The 21,309-nt window shown below is 36.1% G+C and overlaps 2 protein-coding genes across 4 annotated transcripts in view; one reads left to right on the top strand and one right to left on the bottom strand.

Moving 5' to 3' along the window:
* LOC144968737 (protein N-lysine methyltransferase METTL21A-like) lies at positions 1-11,900 on the bottom strand. 3 transcript variants are annotated; one of them, XM_078907369.1, is made up of 4 exons: positions 11,825-11,900; positions 7,974-8,312; positions 7,467-7,578; positions 1-448 (listed from the first exon to the last, which is right to left on the bottom strand). In XM_078907369.1, exons 1-4 carry the CDS (start codon positions 11,825-11,827, stop codon positions 66-68), a joined length of 837 nt encoding a protein of 278 aa, XP_078763495.1. In that variant the 5' UTR covers positions 11,828-11,900; the 3' UTR covers positions 1-65. The 3 variants fall into 3 exon arrangements, with proteins under 3 accessions (XP_078763495.1, XP_078763497.1, XP_078763496.1); XM_078907371.1 differs by having other exon boundaries at positions 11,759-11,882; XM_078907370.1 differs by lacking the exon at positions 11,825-11,900 and adding an exon at positions 10,553-11,021.
* Positions 11,901-12,142: 242 nt separating this feature from the next.
* Positions 12,143-21,309, top strand: part of LOC144968734 (SANT and BTB domain regulator of class switch recombination-like) — a 43,582-nt gene continuing 34,415 nt past the window's right edge. The window contains exons 1-3 of the mRNA XM_078907366.1: positions 12,143-12,285; positions 12,912-13,105; positions 20,357-20,513. Coding sequence (XP_078763492.1) covers positions 12,959-13,105; positions 20,357-20,513 — 304 coding nt within the window. The 5' untranslated portion in view covers positions 12,143-12,285; positions 12,912-12,958. The remainder of the gene's footprint in view (positions 12,286-12,911; positions 13,106-20,356; positions 20,514-21,309) is intronic.

Raw genomic sequence — 21,309 nt, 5'->3', positions numbered from 1 at the left:
TTTCGTTTTTAAAAAAATACACATTTTAATCACATTCTGAGCACCCAACAATTTCAAATAACATATCATGATTTAAATACGGCAGAAAATATTTTTATATCTAATTTTGCATTGTAAAATATTTCCTCAACATTGTAAAACTTTTTCAACATTTTCAAAAATTTAAGATCACGCTCATACCGAATTCTACATGATAATAAAATCTTGGTCTTTGAAGAGGGTGCTACTGATTTTATTGTTTTTAATAAATGAGAGAATGTACTTTCTATATAAACAATATCAGCACCAATTACCAAGTCAAAGTGACTCCATTTCAATGGATCAGTATCATGTGTCCAGTCAAGTACTTCAGCTTTTATCTTCCAATGTTTGTCAGCTTTGTTGCTGGATATAGCATTCTCTAGAAAAGTTAATGCTTCCTCACGTTCAGTCACAATCACATCAGCACCTATTTTGAAAAATGAATAAAGTAATGTAAACAGGAGATAAAAATTTACTTAAGCAATGTAATGTATTCTATTCATTTCATCAACTATCTTTAAACTGAATTTGATAGGTTTCTGTTTCTGGATCGATAAAAGAATGATCCAATTAAAATATAGTAATTATAAACTATCAACAGTCACCATGGGTACATCCATGGGAGGTTTGAATGAATGCAATTTGACTAACTAAACGAAAGAGATAGATAAACTAAACTGAACAGAAAGGAATTGCTTCCCATTTAATCAAATTCTTCCATTTCATTAAATAATTGCATGCTCTTCTTGTTTTTTTTACATTCATTAAATACTACCCATGTATAAGTCAAAACGTATAAATGGTAGTATATGGTATATAGTATGATAATATAGAAAAGTGAGTGGAGCAGGCACTTATGTTGGTAACAACAAGATATGAAGTGAGTAGAAAAGTGCCAGAAGACAATAGAGAATAAAAAAATTTTTCGCGGCGGTGGTGGGGTTTGAACCTGCGACCTTATTGGTACGACAACTCCGCCTGGCAGGTGAGAGCGTGGCTCTACCGTGTGAGCTATCCACGAACACAAAAATATTCGTTTCAAACCCAAAGTCATTTCTAGATCCCTCTCTCACCCACTTCTTGAGATCGCCGATTCGTTCGCCACCATCGCGAAGTAATTTTGACCAGCATCATCATCATCATTGCCTTTTTCACCCTGGGTCAGGGTATAGGCCACAGACAAACAGTTTCCATCCTTCTCTATCCTGAGCCAACTTTTTTATCTCATTCCAGGTCTTACCACTTCTCTGTATATCAGCTTCTTTAATTCTTCTCCATGTTCCTCGTGGCCTTCCCCTTGATCTTCTGCCCTGAGGGTTCCAGTCCAATACTTTCTTTGTTATAGTTGAGTCATTCTTTCTAAGCGTGTGTCCAATCCACCTCCATCGTCTTCTTCCTATATCCTCTCCTACTGGTTTCTGCTGTGTTCTTTTCCATACTTCTTCATTTTTTATTCTATCCATCCATTTTATTCTGAGTAGCTTACGCATGCACCTGTTTACAAAAATCTGTACCCTCCTTATACATGCCTGTGATGCGTTCCAAGTTTCACATCCATACAGTAGGACAGACTTCATGTTTGAGTTGAAAAGTCTTAGCTTTAGTTGAAGGGAGATATCTTTAGTTCTCCAAACTCTGTTCAAAGATGTGAATGCAGCCTGTGCCTTTCCTATTCGTGCTTTCACCTCTGCTTCCGTGCCTCCATCCTTGTCAATTATACTTCCGAGATAGCAGAAAGTGTCTATATCTTCGAGTTCCTGATCTTTTACTTTGATCTGCTCCCTTTGACGCGTACCTATCCTCAAGACCTTTGACTTTGCAGGGTGTATTCTTAGACCAATTGATTCCGAGAGGCTGTTTATAATTGTGGTTTTTGCTTGCATCTGGTCCTGGGTGTGGGACAAAAGAGCCAGATCATCTGCAAAATCCAGATCATCCAACTGTGTCCAGGGGGTCCACTGTATCCCATTTCTTCTCCCTTTGGAGGTTTCCTTCATTAGCCAATCAATGGCAAGGATGAACAGGAATGGAGAGAGCAAGCATCCTGCTTGACACCAGTCTTAATTTCAAAGCTGTCAGTCAGCTGATCTTCATGTACAACCCTGCAACTTGATCCTTCATACATTTCCTTAATGAGGTTTACTATCTTTTCAGGGAGTCCATAATGTGCCAGAATTTTCCACAATGTTGCTCTGTCAATACTGTCGAAAGCCTTCTCGTAATCCAGAAAGTTGACAATAAGAGGAGAGTTCCATTCTATAGACTGTTCCACTATGACTCGCAGAGAGGCAATCTGGTCGGTGGTTGAACGGTTTTTCCGAAAACCTGCCTGTTCGTCCCGCAGTTTAGCATCTGTTGCATTCTTAATTCTCTCTAAAATAATACGGTTGAAAACCTTTCCTGGGATAGAAAGAAGAGTGATGCCTCGATAATTATTACAATTACTGAGGTCCCCTTTCTTTGGAAGCTTGATAAGATGTCCTTCCTTCCAATCCTTTGGGAATATCCCGTCATTCCATATTCTCTCAAATAGTGGGTGCAGGGCCTCAGCATTTCTTTCCGCATCAACTTTTAGAGCCTCCGGTGGAATCTGGTCTGGTCCAGCAACTTTCCCCCTTTTCATCTTGTTAATGGCACCCACAATCTCTGCTATCGATGGTGGATCACAGCTAATTGGTAGCTCATTCCTTGCAGGCAAAATTTCTGGCTGGTTGTCTGGTGGTGGTCTGTTCAGAAGGCAGTTGAAATGTTCCCTCCATCGTTCAGATTGAGCCTCTTTTCCAAAAATAGTTTTCCCATCTTTGTCTTTGACTGGTACCTCTGGTTTCCCATATTTTCCAGCAAGTGTCTTGGTAGTTTGATAAAGGATCCTCATGTGTCCTCCAGTCGCTGCTGCTTCTGCTTTCTCTGCAAGTCTGTTCATGAATGCTTCCTTGTCTTTCTTCACAGATCTTTTGACTTCCTTAGCTATGGCTCGATACTGCTCTTGTGCATCCAGTCTTGAAGCCCTTGTTCGGCTTGCATTCACTTGTTCCTTCCTTGTTCTCCTCTTTTCAATAAGGTCCAAGGTGGTTGGACTTATCCATTCTTTATGTTCCGATTTCTTTACCCCCAATACCTCGTGGCAAGTTGTTATGTAAACTTCCTTGATCTTTGCCCAATGTGACTCTACATCTATGTCCTCCTCGAGCTCAGTAAGAGGTTGGAATCTATTACTCAATTGTAGTTTGAATTCCTCATTCTTTTCCCATCAAGTGCATTCACCTCGAATTTTCTTCTTGTATGTGATCTGGCCCCGTGTTTTCTGAGTCGGAGCTTAAGCTTTGCCAATAGCAGGTGGTGGTCTGATCCAACATCTGCCCCTCTCCGTACTGTCACATCTTCCAATGAACGTCTGAATCTACGAGAGATACAAAAATGATCAATCTGATTCTCTGTCACACCATCTGGTGAGACCCAAGTTGCTTTGTGGATCCTCTTATGGGGGAACACTGATCCTCCAATCACCAAACTGTTGAATGCACAGAAATTTGCAAATCTCTCACCATTATCATTCATTTCTCCCATGCCATGACGTCCCATGATACCTTCATAGCCTACGTTATCCTGTCCCACTTTTGCATTAGCATCTCCCATCAATATGTTGATGTCTTTCCTTGGCAACTTGTCAATGACTTGTTGTAGCAGACCATAAAATGTATCTTTGTCCTCATCTGTTGCATCATTTGTTGGGGCATAGATCTGTACAATGTTCATGCTGATCTTCTTACTCCGTGTTGTAAAGGACGCCATGATGATCCTTTCTCCGCATTGTTCCCATCCTCTCAGTGACTTCTGGGCAAACTTGCTTAGAATTATTCCTACTCCCTGTGTATGAATCCCGTCCCCTCTCCCTGAATATAAAATCTTCTCCCCAGACTTGAGGTGTTTCTGTCCGGATTGTATCCAGTGGGTTTCGCTTACTCCAAGTATATGCAGCCTGTATCTTCTCATCTCAGTCACAACTTGAGAGCTTTTTCCTGCTTCATACATGGTGCGAACGTTCCACGACGCAATTCGAAGCTGCTTGTTTGGCGAAGACGTCATCGGGTCAGCAGAGTCCTTTCGGCTTTGTCTGTTGTCCTTCATAAATTCTGTAATTCCAGAAACTCTTCGGTCGCCCAAGCTAAAAAAAGGATTTGGTTTGTCTGTCTGTGTTTCTGTAACGGTTTGAGTTTAACGGAAAGGGGTGTTAACCCTTTGCCAACCCCCAACCTGGAGGACCAGGTGACTCAAAGATGGGGGAATCACACACCATTTGTCGCCTTTTACGACACGCTGGCTTGGCGTTGGGCTATTCTTGACCCTCTCAGTTGAGGGACCCCGGACACCACACGGGGAAATTTTGACCAGCAGTTAAGCTTAATAGCCAATATTCTCATCACAAACATATAACATAGAAACGATTGAGACATTGAGTATGCTCCGGTGTATGGGGTGAATTTTTAATTCAGAAAAGTGAGTGGAGCAGGCACTTATGTTGGTAACAACAAGATATGAAGTGAGTAGAAAAGTGCCAGAAGACAATAGAGAATAAAAATTTTTTTCGCGGCGGTGGTGGGGTTTGAACCTGCGACCTTATTGGTACGACAACTCCGCCTGGCAGGTGAGAGCGTGGCTCTACCGTGTGAGCTATCCACGAACACAAAAATATTCGTTTCAAACCCAAAGTCATTTCTAGATCCCTCTCTCACCCACTTCTTGAGATCGCCGATTCGTTCGCCACCATCGCGAAGTAATTTTGACCAGCAGTTAAGCTTAATAGCCAATATTCTCATCACAAACATATAACATAGAAACGATTGAGACATTGAGTATGCTCCGGTGTATGGGGTGAATTTTTAATTCAGAAAAGTGAGTGGAGCAGGCACTTATGTTGGTAACAACAAGATATGAAGTGAGTAGAAAAGTGCCAGAAGACAATAGAGAATAAAATTTTTTTTCGCGGCGGTGGTGGGGTTTGAACCTGCGACCTTATTGGTACGACAACTCCGCCTGGCAGGTGAGAGCGTGGCTCTACCGTGTGAGCTATCCACGAACACAAAAATTTTTATTCTCTATTGTCTTCTGGCACTTTTCTACTCACTTCATATCTTGTTGTTACCAACATAAGTGCCTGCTCCACTCACTTTTCTGAATTAAAAATTCACCCCATACACCGGAGCATACTCAATGTCTCAATCGTTTCTATGTTATATGTTTGTGATGAGAATATTGGCTATTAAGCTTAACTGCTGGTCAAAATTACTTCGCGATGGTGGCGAACGAATCGGCGATCTCAAGAAGTGGGTGAGAGAGGGATCTAGAAATGACTTTGGGTTTGAAACGAATATTTTTGTGTTCGTGGATAGCTCACACGGTAGAGCCACGCTCTCACCTGCCAGGCGGAGTTGTCGTACCAATAAGGTCGCAGGTTCAAACCCCACCACCGCCGCGAAAAAATTTTTTATTCTCTATTGTCTTCTGGCACTTTTCTACTCACTTCATATCTTGATAATATAGAAAGCACTAAACCATGACAGCTATATGGGCTGCTTAATTGCAAGTATTAAAAAATCTGAAAATTAGCATGTAGAAACAATTTTTAAAGATGATCGATGTGCACATATTTGAAAATGCTACGGTAATGACATTGTTTTTAAAGATTAAAGATTTTGTAATTCATAATTATGCAGCCTATCTATTCAAAGGCAGTGATTAGTGAGACCTGCAGCAGGGCTCTTGAATGCTGTCATTTGCAAGACTCCCATGAATACCAGACCATGTTCATGTACAGATAGACATAACAGTATTCACAAGTTACAAGCTTCGTTTCTGTTTCCCAGACTAAATACGACTTCAATTTAACTTCCAATCAACCACTACCCACATTTTCACTGTCCTGAGCCTTAGTTGTAAAAAGGATATCTGTACTGTACGGCTTTGTTAATACAAATTTAAAAAAAAAATCAATTATGAGCAACCCATATTTTAAAACCACAAATTAAAAGTGGCATTTAAAGTTTAAAAAAAAAATTCTTTAAGAAAGGAATGATAAAATATTGCCATCAGGCAGGTGGCTCTATAGTTTTGTGGTCAGACAGACTTTAAGCTGGAAGGTCCTGGGTTTAATTCTAACTAATGATATATTTTATTGTTTTGTTTTAATTTTATTTCTTATTTCAGTAATTTATAGTCATCAGTACTTGCTTACCATGTTAAAAAAAAAGAACAAAATACTTCAAATTGTGTTTAGTATTTTGGTCTTTTTGAAGCTTTTTTGTTCTTTTTTTGAACATGGTAAGCAAGTCCTGACGACTATAAATTACTGCAATAAGAAATAAAATTACATTCCATATCCTCTAACTCTAACATCTCAGCATTCACTTTGGCTCAAAATTAAATTAATACATAGCTATGCAGATAAGGACATTGCAATAATAAGAGTGCTATTACCTACAAACTGGGTGCCTAATACTAATAGCCGATATATACTGTATGAAATGAAAATTTGCTTTCATATGGTCTGCCGAGGGAAAAATGATGCATTGTGAAGAGTATTGAACATGGTGAATGTATATATGCTATAGATGATCATATTTATTATATTTTAGAACCAAATTGAGATCTGAATCCCATGAATTTCTGCCTTAGGATATATGAGGTAAACATTTTCATATTAACTAATCAACGACTTATTCCATTATCTTAATGATTCTAAATGCCACTTCTACAAAGAAAGTAAATTTAGAAAGCAGTGTATGATACAGCGCCAGATAATACAGAACAAAACATGACAGGAATAACAATAATAATCGAAATAAAAGAAGTCTGCTAGTGCTAGCTTTAAATAAGGCTTGAAAATATAACACTTGTTGTTTTTTTTTTATAAGGATGTTATCTATTATAGCAATGAAGACAAGCCAATTATTGATGCATTTTATTAGCTAATATGTCGATTCACCCCAGAATCAGATATAGCTTGTCTTGTAGAGAAGTAAAGAGAAATTGAATTAGGGAAGAGGAGACAATGAAAGCAAACCCCAAATTAAAATCATGCTCAATCGTTCAAATTTTCCCAGTGAACTCAAAAATGAATGATAGGCCATAGTGCTGTCATGTTTTAGTGCTTTCTATATTATCATACGATATACCATATAATACCAATTATAAGTTTTGACTTGTACATGGGTAGTCTGTAATGAAAGAAAAAAAAAGAAGAGCATGCAATTATTTAATGAAATGGAAGAATTTTGCAGAGTCATGGACGTTATAAGAGGCCTGTTATAAGCACAGTGTATATTATGAGAAGGAAAATTGGTTCCTACAGGTGGGAAAAAAAAAGTAGGAATATAATTGCACTGTTCTCTATATAAGCATAAAAGTGAACAGTTTATTTTATTGACTACAATAACCTAAAAACATACCAAGAGACGATGCAACCATCCCTGCTAACCCTGTTCCAGCCCCAAGTTCTAGTATCTGTTTGCCATCAATTAAATGTGGATTTGAAGCAAAATACTCTCCAAGAACTAATGCCTGTGATAAAAGAGAAGAGAAAAATAAAATAAAAATATAATTATATACAGTGCAGAGCGGACGTATTGACATCATTTATATCAGCATCAAACAAGCAAAGGCAAAATTTAAAAAAAAATATTGCTAAAGAAAATCTCATGGGCATAAATCGACATAAATTTTACCAGAACATTACGATCTATCGATATCAACAAGAAATGTAATTTTATCGAAACAAGAATACAATTCATAATTGGCTAACAATATTATGCAGTGAGGTAGAACACATCAGCTAACTTTTTACATACAAATTGACTTAAGCTTGAAAGATGAGCTGTCCAAGTTGTGCATTGTGCTTATCATCATTATATCTCTAACCTTACTAACTGGCAAATGACTTTCATGGTATTACTTACAGCATCCCAAACAACAGCAGCCACACCTCCTATATGCCAATCCTGTTCAATAGAAAACTTGTGTCCACCAATATTGAAATTTCTACTTTTCTTTTCATGTGGTAAGAGCTTCTCCTCCTGGTACAATACAACAGCTAGTGCAGTACTGTCAATTTCCATTGATGTTTTTGTCCTTTCTGATTGACCACTTTGAGAAATACCATCCCTTTTAGAAAACATAAATGTTCTTGTGTAACCTTCTCGTGGGCAAGAATAGCTGCCCTCAAGACAAGATGATGTGTCTAGAATTGTTAAAATCCAGAACACGAATAATTTCAGGCACTTCACTTCTTCAACAGTCTGTAATTCAATGAGAAAAGAAATTTATAAAAACAAACAATCTTTTGCTAATAATACCAGTCAGTAATTAAAGATAGTCTGCAGAATTAGTAATAATAATAATAATAATAATAATAATAATAATAATAATAATAATAATAATAATAATAATAAAAATAATAATATTAATAATAATAATAATAATAAAAATACAGTCCAATAGAGATAATCGCAACATTTTCCAAGAAACTGAATTAGACCTATAGAAAAGTCACTGGTTAATTGCAACAAACTTCAGTTATACGCAACAAATTTTCAACCTCAAAACGTGGCAAATTCAAGAAATCAATCAACAATATCCCAGGATTAAAATTAATCATAGGTAAAATCATAACAGGCTGAAGAATCGAGAGTGAGCGGGGTTTAATACTATAGTAGTGTGTCACCATTGCAGTATGGATTTGTGAGGTCATCTGACCATTAGATAGGAGTATTCTTTTTTTTTTTATGGAAGTGTCTAGGGAGACCAAAATCTTGGTCTCCCTAGCCATATTGGTCGATTTTGGCTAGGGAGACCAAGATTTTGGCCTCCCGGCGTAAAACTATTTTCGTTTATGGAACTGTTTCTTTATGTTGAAGAGGCGAGTTTTTTTCTTCTATTAATTTATTCCTTGCCTGTTTGTTTTTGTTGGCATTCTTGCTTTTTTTTTTATTGGGGGGGGGGGGGGGATGGTTCTTTTTAAGGTAATAATCACGCCTTCTCGTATCATGGTCTCACTTGCGCCCAACATCTCGGTTGTTTGTGGGTCACCTCCATCACCACCCCCCCACCCCACCCATCTTCCACCATCACCAGTTTATAATTTTCTTTCTGTATCTAAAGAGGGCTCTGCAAGCATTGTTATCTAATATCAAATAACACAAGACTGATCTTCGTAATATCATGATTTTTATATAACTTTGGTATAACCGGCGTAGTTTCTTTAACCAATAGAGCATTTAAAAAAATAAAACTTGACAGTAATTATATCAAAGTTTTGTTCTTGTTGTTTGTACGTATATCTCTGATTTCCACTTCGTATTAAAATAGCGTCATGATTTTTTCCGTTTAAAAAAAATTCTTCCACCATATCTGGCCCCGCGGTTTTATGCATTTTAAAAATGAAAAATATTCATCAAGGTTTGGTGAATATGCATTCTAAAAAGAAGAAAATATGAAAAAATATGCAGGCATCAATAATATACAATAAACAATTCAGACTCAATGTACAACTAAATTCTGCGAACAGAGAAAAATTCCCCCCCCCCCCCACCCCCCTCTTTTTTCTTTTCTTCTCTTCATTGACTTTAGTGAAAAACCTCTTCTCAAACAAACTTATCTCAGGTCCAACGAACCAGTAGTACAGGCAGACTCACTTTTTTTAAAAATCCCTATTTTCTACTGAGACATTCAGTTGAACTTCAAAAAACCAAAGGCCTGCTGTCGGCGTCAGCTCACATGTAACGGAGAACGACAATACAGTGGAGACTACGGACCCCGGCCTCATCCTACCATGTGTTAGGGGTGGGGCAGGGTCAGTGTAATTAAATATTTAGACCTGTAAATGAGCTCTATAAAAATTGACTGAAACTCTTCGACAAACTGAAGATTCAATTATTTTTAAAATGGAGAGGAGAGTGATAAATACAATACATTAAAATAGTGGGCGTTATTTCTTATGGAAGTATGACTGCCATAATTTGATGTAGAAGGAATGCTAAATAAGCATGTCATTCATAATCATATAGGTAAAGATGACTTCATCAAAGTCATAGTCATATTCCTGCCTCTGGAATTTTTTTTTTTGACATAGTCAGAAAAATAATCACCATTATCATCTTTAACTTCTAGCCATGACCAATTGAATTTATTCCTCACACTCACATCTTTAACTTTATCGATGCTCGACAAGTCTGAATTGCGATCCACGAACAGCTCAGCCATTGTGAGAACATTAGAATAATGTAGCAACGAGCAAACTTGATTTTCAATCAGTAAATGACAGAGAAAAAAAAAACTTAAATAAATATGACTTCTGGCTAATACACTGAATTATTAAGTAGAAGTGAATTATCAAGAAGAAACTTCGGCAGGCGTAGCGGAAAAATTCAAAGAATCGAAATGAAGGTAAATCGCCACAAAACAGCAAGCTCGCTTGGGCTTGAGCAAAACAATGGCAGAAAACGTCCTGATTTGCACGGGAATTAATTAGGCTACTTACCATTGTTCCTTATAATCAGGTACTCAATCAGTGAAGAAACAGTCAACCAGTTTGTTTACAATGTGAGGCAATCGAAATGTGCTTGTATCAATCTATCCTAATCTAACTTTCGATTTAAAGGTGTCTCCACCATCTACTCGAGATGTTACTTCCGGCATTCGCATTTTATTTTTTTTATAGTTTTAAAACCCAGCTTGTAATTGTGGTCAATTTTGGCTTAGACGAAACAGTGAAATTTATCGCTCGGCGGCTCAGTTAAAATTGGCTACCGTTGGGATCACGACAGGTTGGAAAGTGAAAAAATAATTTAACGAAGGCTGTGTGAAATTACACTGCGATGTGTTCAGTCACGCCAATTCTAAAAAGCGCCGCTTAGCCTTGGCAATAAATCCATCGTTAATATTAACGGCTCCCATGAGCTATGCGTAGCGTTATGGAACACTCCTAATTACTCTACGGTCATTCGACTACGATTTGTGAATTCTTTCTTTCTTTCTTTCCTTTTTTTTAAATATTTGAATTTGACAAATTGACTGATTTCAGTTAATTGACTGAGAATTTACAGGTCTAAATATTAGATAATAGTGCATACAGAGCTCTGTTCTAGATACGGAGAGAAAAACATAAACTGATGACGGGGCAAGGTGGGGGGACCCACAAACAACCAAGGTGTTGGGCGCAGGGGAAACTATGATACGAGGTCAAAGAGAAAAGCCGCCGCACTTGGAAGGTGTTTTTAAAATAACAACAAAAACTGGCCTCCTCAACATAATAATAGTACAAGAAACAGTTCCATGGTTTTGAGTCGGCATCTTGGTCTTCCTGGCAAAAATTAAAAATATTGTTATAACTAAGTTAAATTTTGTGTGGGCGACCGGCCGATACCTTACAATCTCTTCTCTGACATTTTTTTCATGTGGGTGGGGGGTGAGGTGTGACTATTACCTATTACCTAAGAAATAACCACACTCCCCCCCCCCCAAAAAAAAAAAAAAAGCAGAAAGAAAGAACAGCTACAAAAACAAACAGTTAACAGTAACAGAAACAGTTCCATAAACGAAAATACGGTTTTAGTTTTACGTCTGGGGGGGTCAAAATCTTGGTCTCCCTAGCCGCTACCTTTTTTTTATAATGTTCTATATAGTCTATAGTAGGGGGAAACTTTTTTTTAAAGACCATTAGAACAATATTTTTTAAAAAGAATACTGGGGATGTAGGAGCTTTCGGAAGGCCTCCCCTTGAACAGATGGTTTCAGCAATTCACAGATTTACCATCACTTCTCATTTGACTCTTGCTTGGTCACTCCACTCTCCACTATCATCAACCAAGGGAACCGAAAACGAAAGTAGAGAAACGTCGAATTTCGTTTCTTTGTTTTTTGTTTAATGTGTTTCTGTATTTAAAAGGAATAGCCCTTTAGCAACCTAAATTCTCCATAGATTTTATGCTTTTGATAAATTTGTCAGCACTAACACAACTTAAAAAAGAAAAATATTTTTTTAGGTTTGAATTTCAGTTGCGAGTCAGAAAATCCCTGAAAATAATACAAAAAATTTTTTTTAAAAATCTGTTTGCAATTTCTTATCGACACAATAGACAATCTTCCAGCTTTTTATGTAGCCATTGCATACCCTGGAGACGCGAAAGTGATCGAGAAGACAGATACTGATCGTTGCTGATACCTACTTTATTGGGTGTGACTGCTGCTACTCTTTGGGATTTCTACATATAGGTATATTGAGATTAAAGGAAAAAAAAGGGCTGGTGTTAATTCCTTTGAAAACAAGTGCCCCCAAATATGTGTTAAAAGTGTCACGAGTGTTGTTTAGTTTGGTCTAACACTTAAAATTAAAAGAAAATACTGACACTGACAAAACGCGCTCTGACTCTGGCTGATGTTGAATATATGGACAGCAACTTTTGTATGAGATCCATTTTTACCATCAAATTATTTTATTGATTAAAAATCTAACATACCTCTTTCAATTTTCGTCATATTGTTCAGGCAGAACAATTCTGAAAGAAATATTAGAGTAAGATTAATTAAATTTGTTGGCTTTTTTTGTTTTTGTTTTTTTTCTTCCTTTTTTGTGTTGTTTTTGGTTGTTTTGGTTTTGTTCTGGGGGGGGGGGGGGGTTCTTTTGTTTGTTTGTTTTCTGTTAATTTTTAGTTCCCCCGCCCCCCCCCCCCTCCCCCTATTTTTTTTTTTCAATTTCACAAGGATATCAGATTAACCGTAGAAGTAGAAGTACAATCTTGTCTGAGGTTTAATTCAGTAATTGAGATTTTTTTTAACCGTTTATACTAAAAACAAATTACAGACATAATCTAGAACCTTTTTTGTTTTTTGTTTTTCAGTGGGTCAGCATTTGTAATGTGTTCATTTTGTGTCACTGGGTATAAAAATGAATACTGTCGAACCATCATCACGTGTTGGTGTCACATTAGACTTGATCCTCAAGACACTCATTGGTTTATCAGATTTTTCAAGCCTACCAAACAAAAACTGGGAAGCTATTGCTAGACTTATTCCTGGCACTTCAGCAATACAGGTACATATAAGTAATAATTAATTAATTTAATGATTATGCAAATTTTTAAAGAGCATTTTTCACACTGCCTAATAGATCATATGAAACCAAATTTGCTTTTCATATTGTTCAAGTTGCCTGATGGACACTATTTTTTATACAAGCTCTCTTAAAATATTTTGTCACTGCTTTTAAACAGGTGCTCATTTACATCTGTGTTGAGTGAGGTTAAATATGTAAAATTAAAATGTCTTGCCTAGTCGAAATTTAAGATCTGCTAATTTAAATATCCTAAGGGAACCCCCAAAATCGTTAGTTTTTCATGAGAAATCCTTTGACCACCATGCCCCCTGACTGTGGAACTCCATCAGTATTAAAACTAAAAATAGTGAAAATCCACTTATCATTAGAAAACGGTTAAATACTGACCTTTTCTATAGGGCATATAATTTGGACTCTTAGTATTTATTTTATTATAATATATTGTGTTATCATTGAATTTGTGTGGTTTTTAACATGCCAGTTCTATATTTGTATATCATACATGACGTGTTGATGTAAAGCGCCAGTGAGCAATTCTAAATTGGAACTAGGCGCTATATAAATTCATTATATTATTATATTATATTATAAAGAAAACAACACCGGAATTTTCTGAGGCTTGACAAGGCATTGATGGTTGTCACTGATCCAATCGCTGATAATGCACTAAACTTTGTCGCTCAAACCTTGATGTCTTGTTAAACATATCTTAGAAATGTAGATGAGGATGTTTTCAAAGCCATTAATATCTGTGAAAGCATTTGATTTAGGGTAGGAGGAGGTGTGTAATGTGTTCAGCGCTGGAAGGCTGCTTTTCACAGAGCTCTTTAAATTATTGCATTTTACAGCTGTTTTAAGTATTATTTTTATAAAGGACGAATTGTATTCCAAATTCAGAGGATTTCTTATGATGTTGTGCTGCTTTTGACGAAATTTCGTGAATTTTAAACTATTAATTTAGCAATATTTTAAAGTTTTGTAAATTTTTGCAAGGATTTTATCATCTATTGAGACCATTTTTGTTTACGTTTTACGATTTTAAGAAGAAAAAAACAACAGTGTGCTATTTTAATCTTATTACAATGGTCGACGATGAACATTGAAAATGACAACACCTAATTATTGTTATAACTATTCATCCCAACACCTACATACAATACGACACACAATTAATAATACACCAAATTTAGAAATAGTGAACATTTTGAGATCTTTTGAATTATTCAAGGCATACAGAAAAATAACAAAAAGAGGACATAAAGGTGGAAGGAAACAAAAACAAAAACCAGGAGAAGCCAAAGAAAACATCAAAAACAACTCAGTCAAATTAAAATGCAATGAGTTAAATTCTACTAATAACAATGATGGAAGGCAATGGAAAACCACCGTCACTAACAAACTTTCCCAGGACATCAGCTGTCCCGAACACGTTGAACGTTTCAAACTGGTGCGAAATGAAACAATCACATTGGCCACGTGGAATATACGTACTTTAAACCATTTAGGAAAATTTGAAAACGTTTTTCAAGAAATGAAAAACTTCCAAATGAACATCCTTGGAATCTCAGAAACGAAGTGGAAGGGAGAAGGAGTAGTTAAAGAAGATGATTTTGTATTGTATTATGCAGGTGGAGTTGGACTTCTTTTAGACAAATCAACATCAAAGTGCTATTTAGATCATGTTGCAATCTCAGAAAGAGTTATTTTAAAGTTGAAAAGAAACCCGTTTAATGTTAATATTATTCAAATATACGCCCCGACATCAGACAGTGACGAAAATACAATTGAGACACTCTATCAAGATATGGAACAAGCATTAAAACAATATAAATCTGATGAAATTCGTTTAATAATTGGTGATTTCAATGCAAAGGTTGGTAACTAGAGAGTTGAAAATATCATGGTCCCCACGGACTAGGTACCAAAAATGATAGAGGGGAAAGATTTGTCGACTGGTGCAGATTGAAAAACCTTACTATTGTCAATACATGGTTTTAAAACCATGATAGAAAGAAGTGGACATGGGTAAGCCCAGGTGGCCTTTATAAAAATTTGATAGACTTTATTCTGGTCCAACATTGATTCAGAAATATTGTACGCAACGCAACAACTATTCCAAGCGCAGATTGTAATAGTGACCACAGACCTGTCAAGGCCACGCTAAAAATAAAATAAAACTTAAACAAATAAAGAAAAAGAAAGTGGATCCAAAACTGCAATTAGATCTATTGAGAATTAACCATCAAATAAAAAATGATTACAAAGAATGCGTGAAAGAAAAAAGTGAAAACTTGACCTCAGATATAAACATAGATGAGTACTGGAATCAAGTATCGAACTGCATCACAGAATCTGCAAGAGAAACTATTCCATCTGTGAAAAAACACGAACCAAAACATAAGTGGATGGATGACAAGATCTTGAAACTGATGAATGAAAGACGAAAACTAGAACGCAACAGCAATGAATATAAAGAAGCTAATAAGATTATAAAACGTGAGTGTAAGAGAGCAAAGGAAGATTATATTGAACATGAATGTCAAAGAATTGAAAGACTAAAACAATCTAACACCAAACAATTCTACCAGTCAATACAAGATCTAAGTGGAAAACACCCAGCCGTGGCAAGAAAATACGTTAAAGACGCAAACGGTAATATACTTATCGACAATGAAATTTTGGAACGTTGGGCAGTATACATAAAAAATCTATACGTGGATGACAAAAGAGGGACGAGCTTGGATAAAGATATCTCTACTGTGAACATGGGTCCTCAGATTATGCGAGAAAAAGTAAAAGCTCCTTGCAAAGAGATGAAAAAGGAGAAAGCGGTAGGCCAAGATAGCTTCTCAATAGAATTGATTGACGTCCTCGACGATCTGGGAATAGACATTCTGACAAAAGCCTTTAATGTCTTATATGAAAAGGGTGAATTGCCTAATGTCTTAAGACAATCGGTATTCATTACGATACCCAAAAAAACAAGGTACTATTGACTGTGACCAACACAGAACAATCAGCATAATGAGCCAGGCCACAAAGTTATGTTAAGAATACTTATGAAAAGAATGAGGAGCAAGATCTCTCCAGAAATAAGTGAGGAGCAGTTTGGTTTTGTTAAAGAAAAGGGTACGGTAAATGCAATCTTTACATTGAAAACATTAATGCAACGGTCAATTGAAAAACAAAAATCACTTTATCTATGCTTCATTGATTATTCCAAAGCTTTTGATTCAGTACAGCACGATACGCTATTCAAAATCTTAGAAAAAATCAGTATAGACAGTAAAGACCTTCGACTTGTGAGAAACTTATATTGGAATCAAACAGCGTGTGTCAAACTGGATAATGAAATATCGGACTTCTTTAACATCGAGAAGGGAGTAAGACAAGGTTGCGTCTTATCACCGGACCTTTTTAACATATATAGTGAAATAATATTTAAAGAAATTGAAGATATAAAAGGCATAGTCGTTGGAGGGCAGAATATGAATAGCATGAGACAATGGTACTCTGATGGCCTACTCTCCAGAACATGTGCAGAAAATTTTAGATGTGGTGTGCAAAAGTGAAGAGATGGGTCTGAAACTAAATATTAAGAAAACCGAATGCATGGTGGTCCCAAAGAATGACAACAACGCGACCTTCCACTTGTCAAGCAAAGGAGAGACCATCAAACAAGTAAAGAAATTTAAATATTTAGGCACTATCATCACCCATGATGCACGTGACATAGAGGATATAAAACAAAGAATAGCAATAGCAAAAAACGTGTTCCATAAAATGCGACCAGTTGTGTCAAACAACAACCTAAACTTGAAGACCAGAATGAAAGTAGTAGAAACATATGTTATAAGTACCCTTTTATACCGTTGTGAAACGTGAACGCTTGACAAAGAATGTACGAGGAGGTTAGAGGCATTTGAGATGTGGGTGTATAGAAGAATGTTGAGGGTATCATGGACAGACAGGTGTACGAACGAGGAAATGTTAGAGAAAGTGAGAAAGGGAAGAATACTGATCGATAACATCAGAAAGAGGCAGTTACGTTTTCTGGGACATGTGTGGACAAGAGACGGAATAGAAAAGTTGGTTACATCTGGGATGATCGATGAAAGAGAGCTAGAGGAAGACAAAGAATGACTTATCTAAATAACCTAAGAATGGCCAAATGTGACTTAAAAAGCATCACAGATTTCATGCGCACCGCAGAGGATCGTGATTCGTGGAGACAGCTGACCGGCAACGTGCTCAAGAGCACAAGCCACGATGGATGATGAGGAGGAGGAGGGAGGAGCTCACTTGTATCAAGACTTCTTGATATGATTATGAATGAGTGAAAAGAAGTTTGGAGGACAATGTATCAGTTCTTTACAACTTAATAATAGTATTAATAATAATAAATGGCATTTATATAGCGCTTCACCCTGTTGTCACAGGCTCTAAGCACTTTACAGTGATATAAAACAAAACATTACAGTAAGACATGTGTTGATGGAAAAGAGATACGAATTCAATTTAACAAGAACAAAACATGATACAGTTCACTCCGGATAATCACAACTCAGTTAATCGCAACATTTCTCAAAAAACGGAATGATTTTATATAAAAGTACACTAGTTAATTGCAACAAACTGTGGTTGATCACAACAAATTTTCAACCTCAAAAAGAGGAAAAGTCACGAAATCAGTCAAACAAAATCTTATGGTTAGTTAAATTTCATCCTAGGTGAAATCATGACAGGTTATAGAATCGAGAGTGGGCGGGGTTTAATGCTACAGTAGTGTTTCAGCACCCTATTAGAGACAAATGAAGGCAGGGCTTTGCAATACGGGTTTGTGCTGTCATCTGTGACTATTAGATAAGAGGATACACAACAGGTAGAAGATGATTCTTGTAAGGAGAGACTGACTGATGAAATCCTTTGTTTGGGTATGAAAACTGCGCATTGTGACCAACGGGTTTGGTGAGAGCTTATTGTCTGTCATCACAGCTAATCTCTTTGACTCTTACAACTGTTGAGAAAGAAAGAGTGAAAGTAAATCCAACCTGAATAAGATGTTGGCTTTCCTCAAAGCTGATTTTGCTTGTCAAAATATATACAGGGCTGCAATATAGTTTTTATTTCAATCAAATGGGTCAGTTGGTGGTTGGCTAAGAACGACTAGTTTTAGTTTACCACATTAGTGTAAAATGTTACAATAGTGGACAGGACATTCAACTTCGGTTTATTGCAACTTCGGTTAATATATCACAACATTTTTGCTGATCCCAAGGTGTTACTATTATCCGGAGTGAACTGTATTAGCATAACAACTTACGATGTAAAAAGATAAAGCTTTAGCAAGATTTGAAATTTGTCAACAAATCCGAGCATCTCACATGTGCTGGGAGAGAATTCTAAAAATGAGGGACTGAAAATTGAAAACATTTTACAACTATTTTACACAAGGTGTTATGTTTGACAAGGATTGATTGGTCATTGCTTGACCTCAAGTTTCTATTGGGGGCATATATGTTTAGAAGGTCTTTAATATTATTGGAAGGACTGTTAGTGCTCAAGGATTTATAGACTAGAGTGCAAATCTTATCAGCAACTATTTTCTCCACAGGAAGCCAATGTAACTCATGGAGAAGGAAAGTTGCTGACGTGTATTTGTTTTTATTCCGTATACTGAGTCTGGCTGCATTATTTTGAACAACCTGAAGTTTACACATTTTGTCTATAGCTAAATTCGCCGTTGAGGGAGTTACAGTAGTCCAATTTGAATAAAACAAGGGAATTAATCAAAAGTTCTGCTATATACTTTGTTATTAAATGACGAATTTTGCTTATTTTTTTCATTTCTATATACATACATTGTATGGTGTTATTCATATGGCTTCTCATGGAAAATTTTTTATCAATGATGATGCCAAGGTTACTTTTACAAGTCTAGCTGTTATTGTTAATCCAACTGGCCACATAGAGCAAAATGACTGGATAGCTGTGTAACTTAACTTTGAAAAAAAAAACATGTTCACAGTGAAAAGTTATCAGTACAAAGTGTTCCAAAAAATGTATCCACATTGAAAATAATTGGATCGTTCTTTTATTTATACCACTGTAACTGCTCTCATTTACTTGCTGCAACAGCCCGGTATGCCAAGTATTAGAGAAGCCTTTGAAGATGAAGAGTTTTATTTTCAGCAAGCGGTGTTAGGTCCTTTCGTGATGAGCTCTTGCCAACAGGTGGACTGGACGAAGGTTTTTAAAAAATTATTATCATCCCCATCCATCAGACCTCACACAATATTTTTTGTTATTGGGGATACTTAAATTACAAAGGTTATGCTACGAAACCAGTCGCTGAATGGAAAGGAGCCATTGAATATAAATGCACCCAAATACAAAGGGAATTGTTTCAAAATGTGACCGATTCCATCACTTGTGGTTGTCAGCAGTGTCTGGATCAAATTGGGTGCCAGTTTGAGAACAGGCACTCAAAAGTACAAAAGGCCCAATTGAATTATACTTATACATATTTTTACACTTTGGAAATGATCAAATTTTATTTATTCCCACGTTTGCAATTACTTTTAATGTGAAAATTTTTTGTGGACACCCTACCCTGTATATTTGAGACATGTCTAATTATCTATGACCTTTGCATTGTATCATTGACCTGAATTGAATCTTTAAACTAGTTTATTTGGTGTTTGTTTTTATGTGTGTTGTTTTTATATATTTATTCCTTCAGTTATTTATTTCTCTCTTTATTTATTTATTTATTTATTTATTTATTTATTTATTTATTTTGTCTTTTTGTCATTGTGTTTCTTTTTTTGCTTTTAAAAAAGATTACCTCTTTTACTTGAGATTTAATCTTTTACAGATACTTTCTTTTAAAATGTGAAATATCCATCAAGATATGGAATAGTGGAGGCATTCTAACTGAATATGAAAGTTCTTTTCAATGAATAACTTCCTTCAAAAGTTCATTACTGGATGATTTGATTTTGTGCTCAAATTAAGAAATTAAGGAGCAGGCACCAGTGCTCCTTTCATACACACTTGTTCAGTTCTTGATTTTGTGCTCATTTCCTACATCAATGAAAATACTAGCGGTGCTGATTTGATTTTTTAATACAAAAATGGCTTTGTTTTGAAAAGTTGGAATAAATGACAGCTTCTAGATTCATTTATTCTTTTAAGAATGAAACTTTTTCTATTGTGTATTCCTTAAAGTGTGCACGCCGATATGAGGAACTTCTTTCAGCTGGTGGTGGTGTTGCAATTCAGCATGTCAGTCGTTCTCTAAGTGGAACTGGCAACAATGGGGAATTGGATGTCAGTGGAAAGAATGTCAACAGCAATAGTAGACCAGGATCTAGCAAAAACAGAAGTCAGTAAATAATATTCATGTGATTATGATGATGGAGAAATTAATATTAATGATAATGATAAAAGTAGCAATAATGATGATAATAATAAGAAAAAGAAGGAGAAAGGGGAGAGCAAGGAAGAAGGAGGAGGAGAAGGAAAAAAAAAAGAGGATAATGGTGGTGATGATAATGTATTCGTTGTAGTTTAGGCTTCAATGTTCTTTGGGCATTAAAATTCAAGGTAATTGGCACTATGAAAAAGAGCTAATTTACTATTTACCATCTATCATGCTCCATATATATATATTTCACTTCCACTTCCTGATGAGAGCACCGCTCGATAACAACGTTGTAGAAGTCATACTATCTTAATTATCTTTCAAATGTTTATAAATAGCTCCTTTTATACTAAAGTTGAGCACTATTATTTCATGGTTTTTGTTTTTATAATTTATATATAAGATATCGTCGCCTTTTCCATGAAGGAATATAGATAACTCATCAAACAAGATGTCTGATGTCAACAGGAATCACCCATGTTATCCAAGTGAGCAAATTGGGGGTTAATAATCTTGCTCAAGGAAAAAAACGAAAGTGCCTGAAGCGGGGCTCGAACCCGGGTCATCCGGGTCACAGTGCAATGCCTTAACCACTCGTCCACTTCATAAAAAAAAAAAAAGTATATATATATATATATATATATATATATATATATATATATATATATATAGAATGCAAATTTTCACTCACATTTTTGTGGCTGAGACGACTCGTTTCTGTGTTTTCCACGTCTTCAGTCGGCGTAATCCATTGTAA

Source organism: Berghia stephanieae, chromosome 3, assembly GCF_034508935.2.
Source record: "Berghia stephanieae isolate SIO BIC M18660-M18661 chromosome 3, UCSD_Bste_1.3, whole genome shotgun sequence".
NCBI lineage: Eukaryota > Metazoa > Mollusca > Gastropoda > Nudibranchia > Aeolidiidae > Berghia > Berghia stephanieae.
Note: the sequence above shows the minus strand (reverse complement) of the source record. Positions and strands in the feature narration are given on the sequence as shown.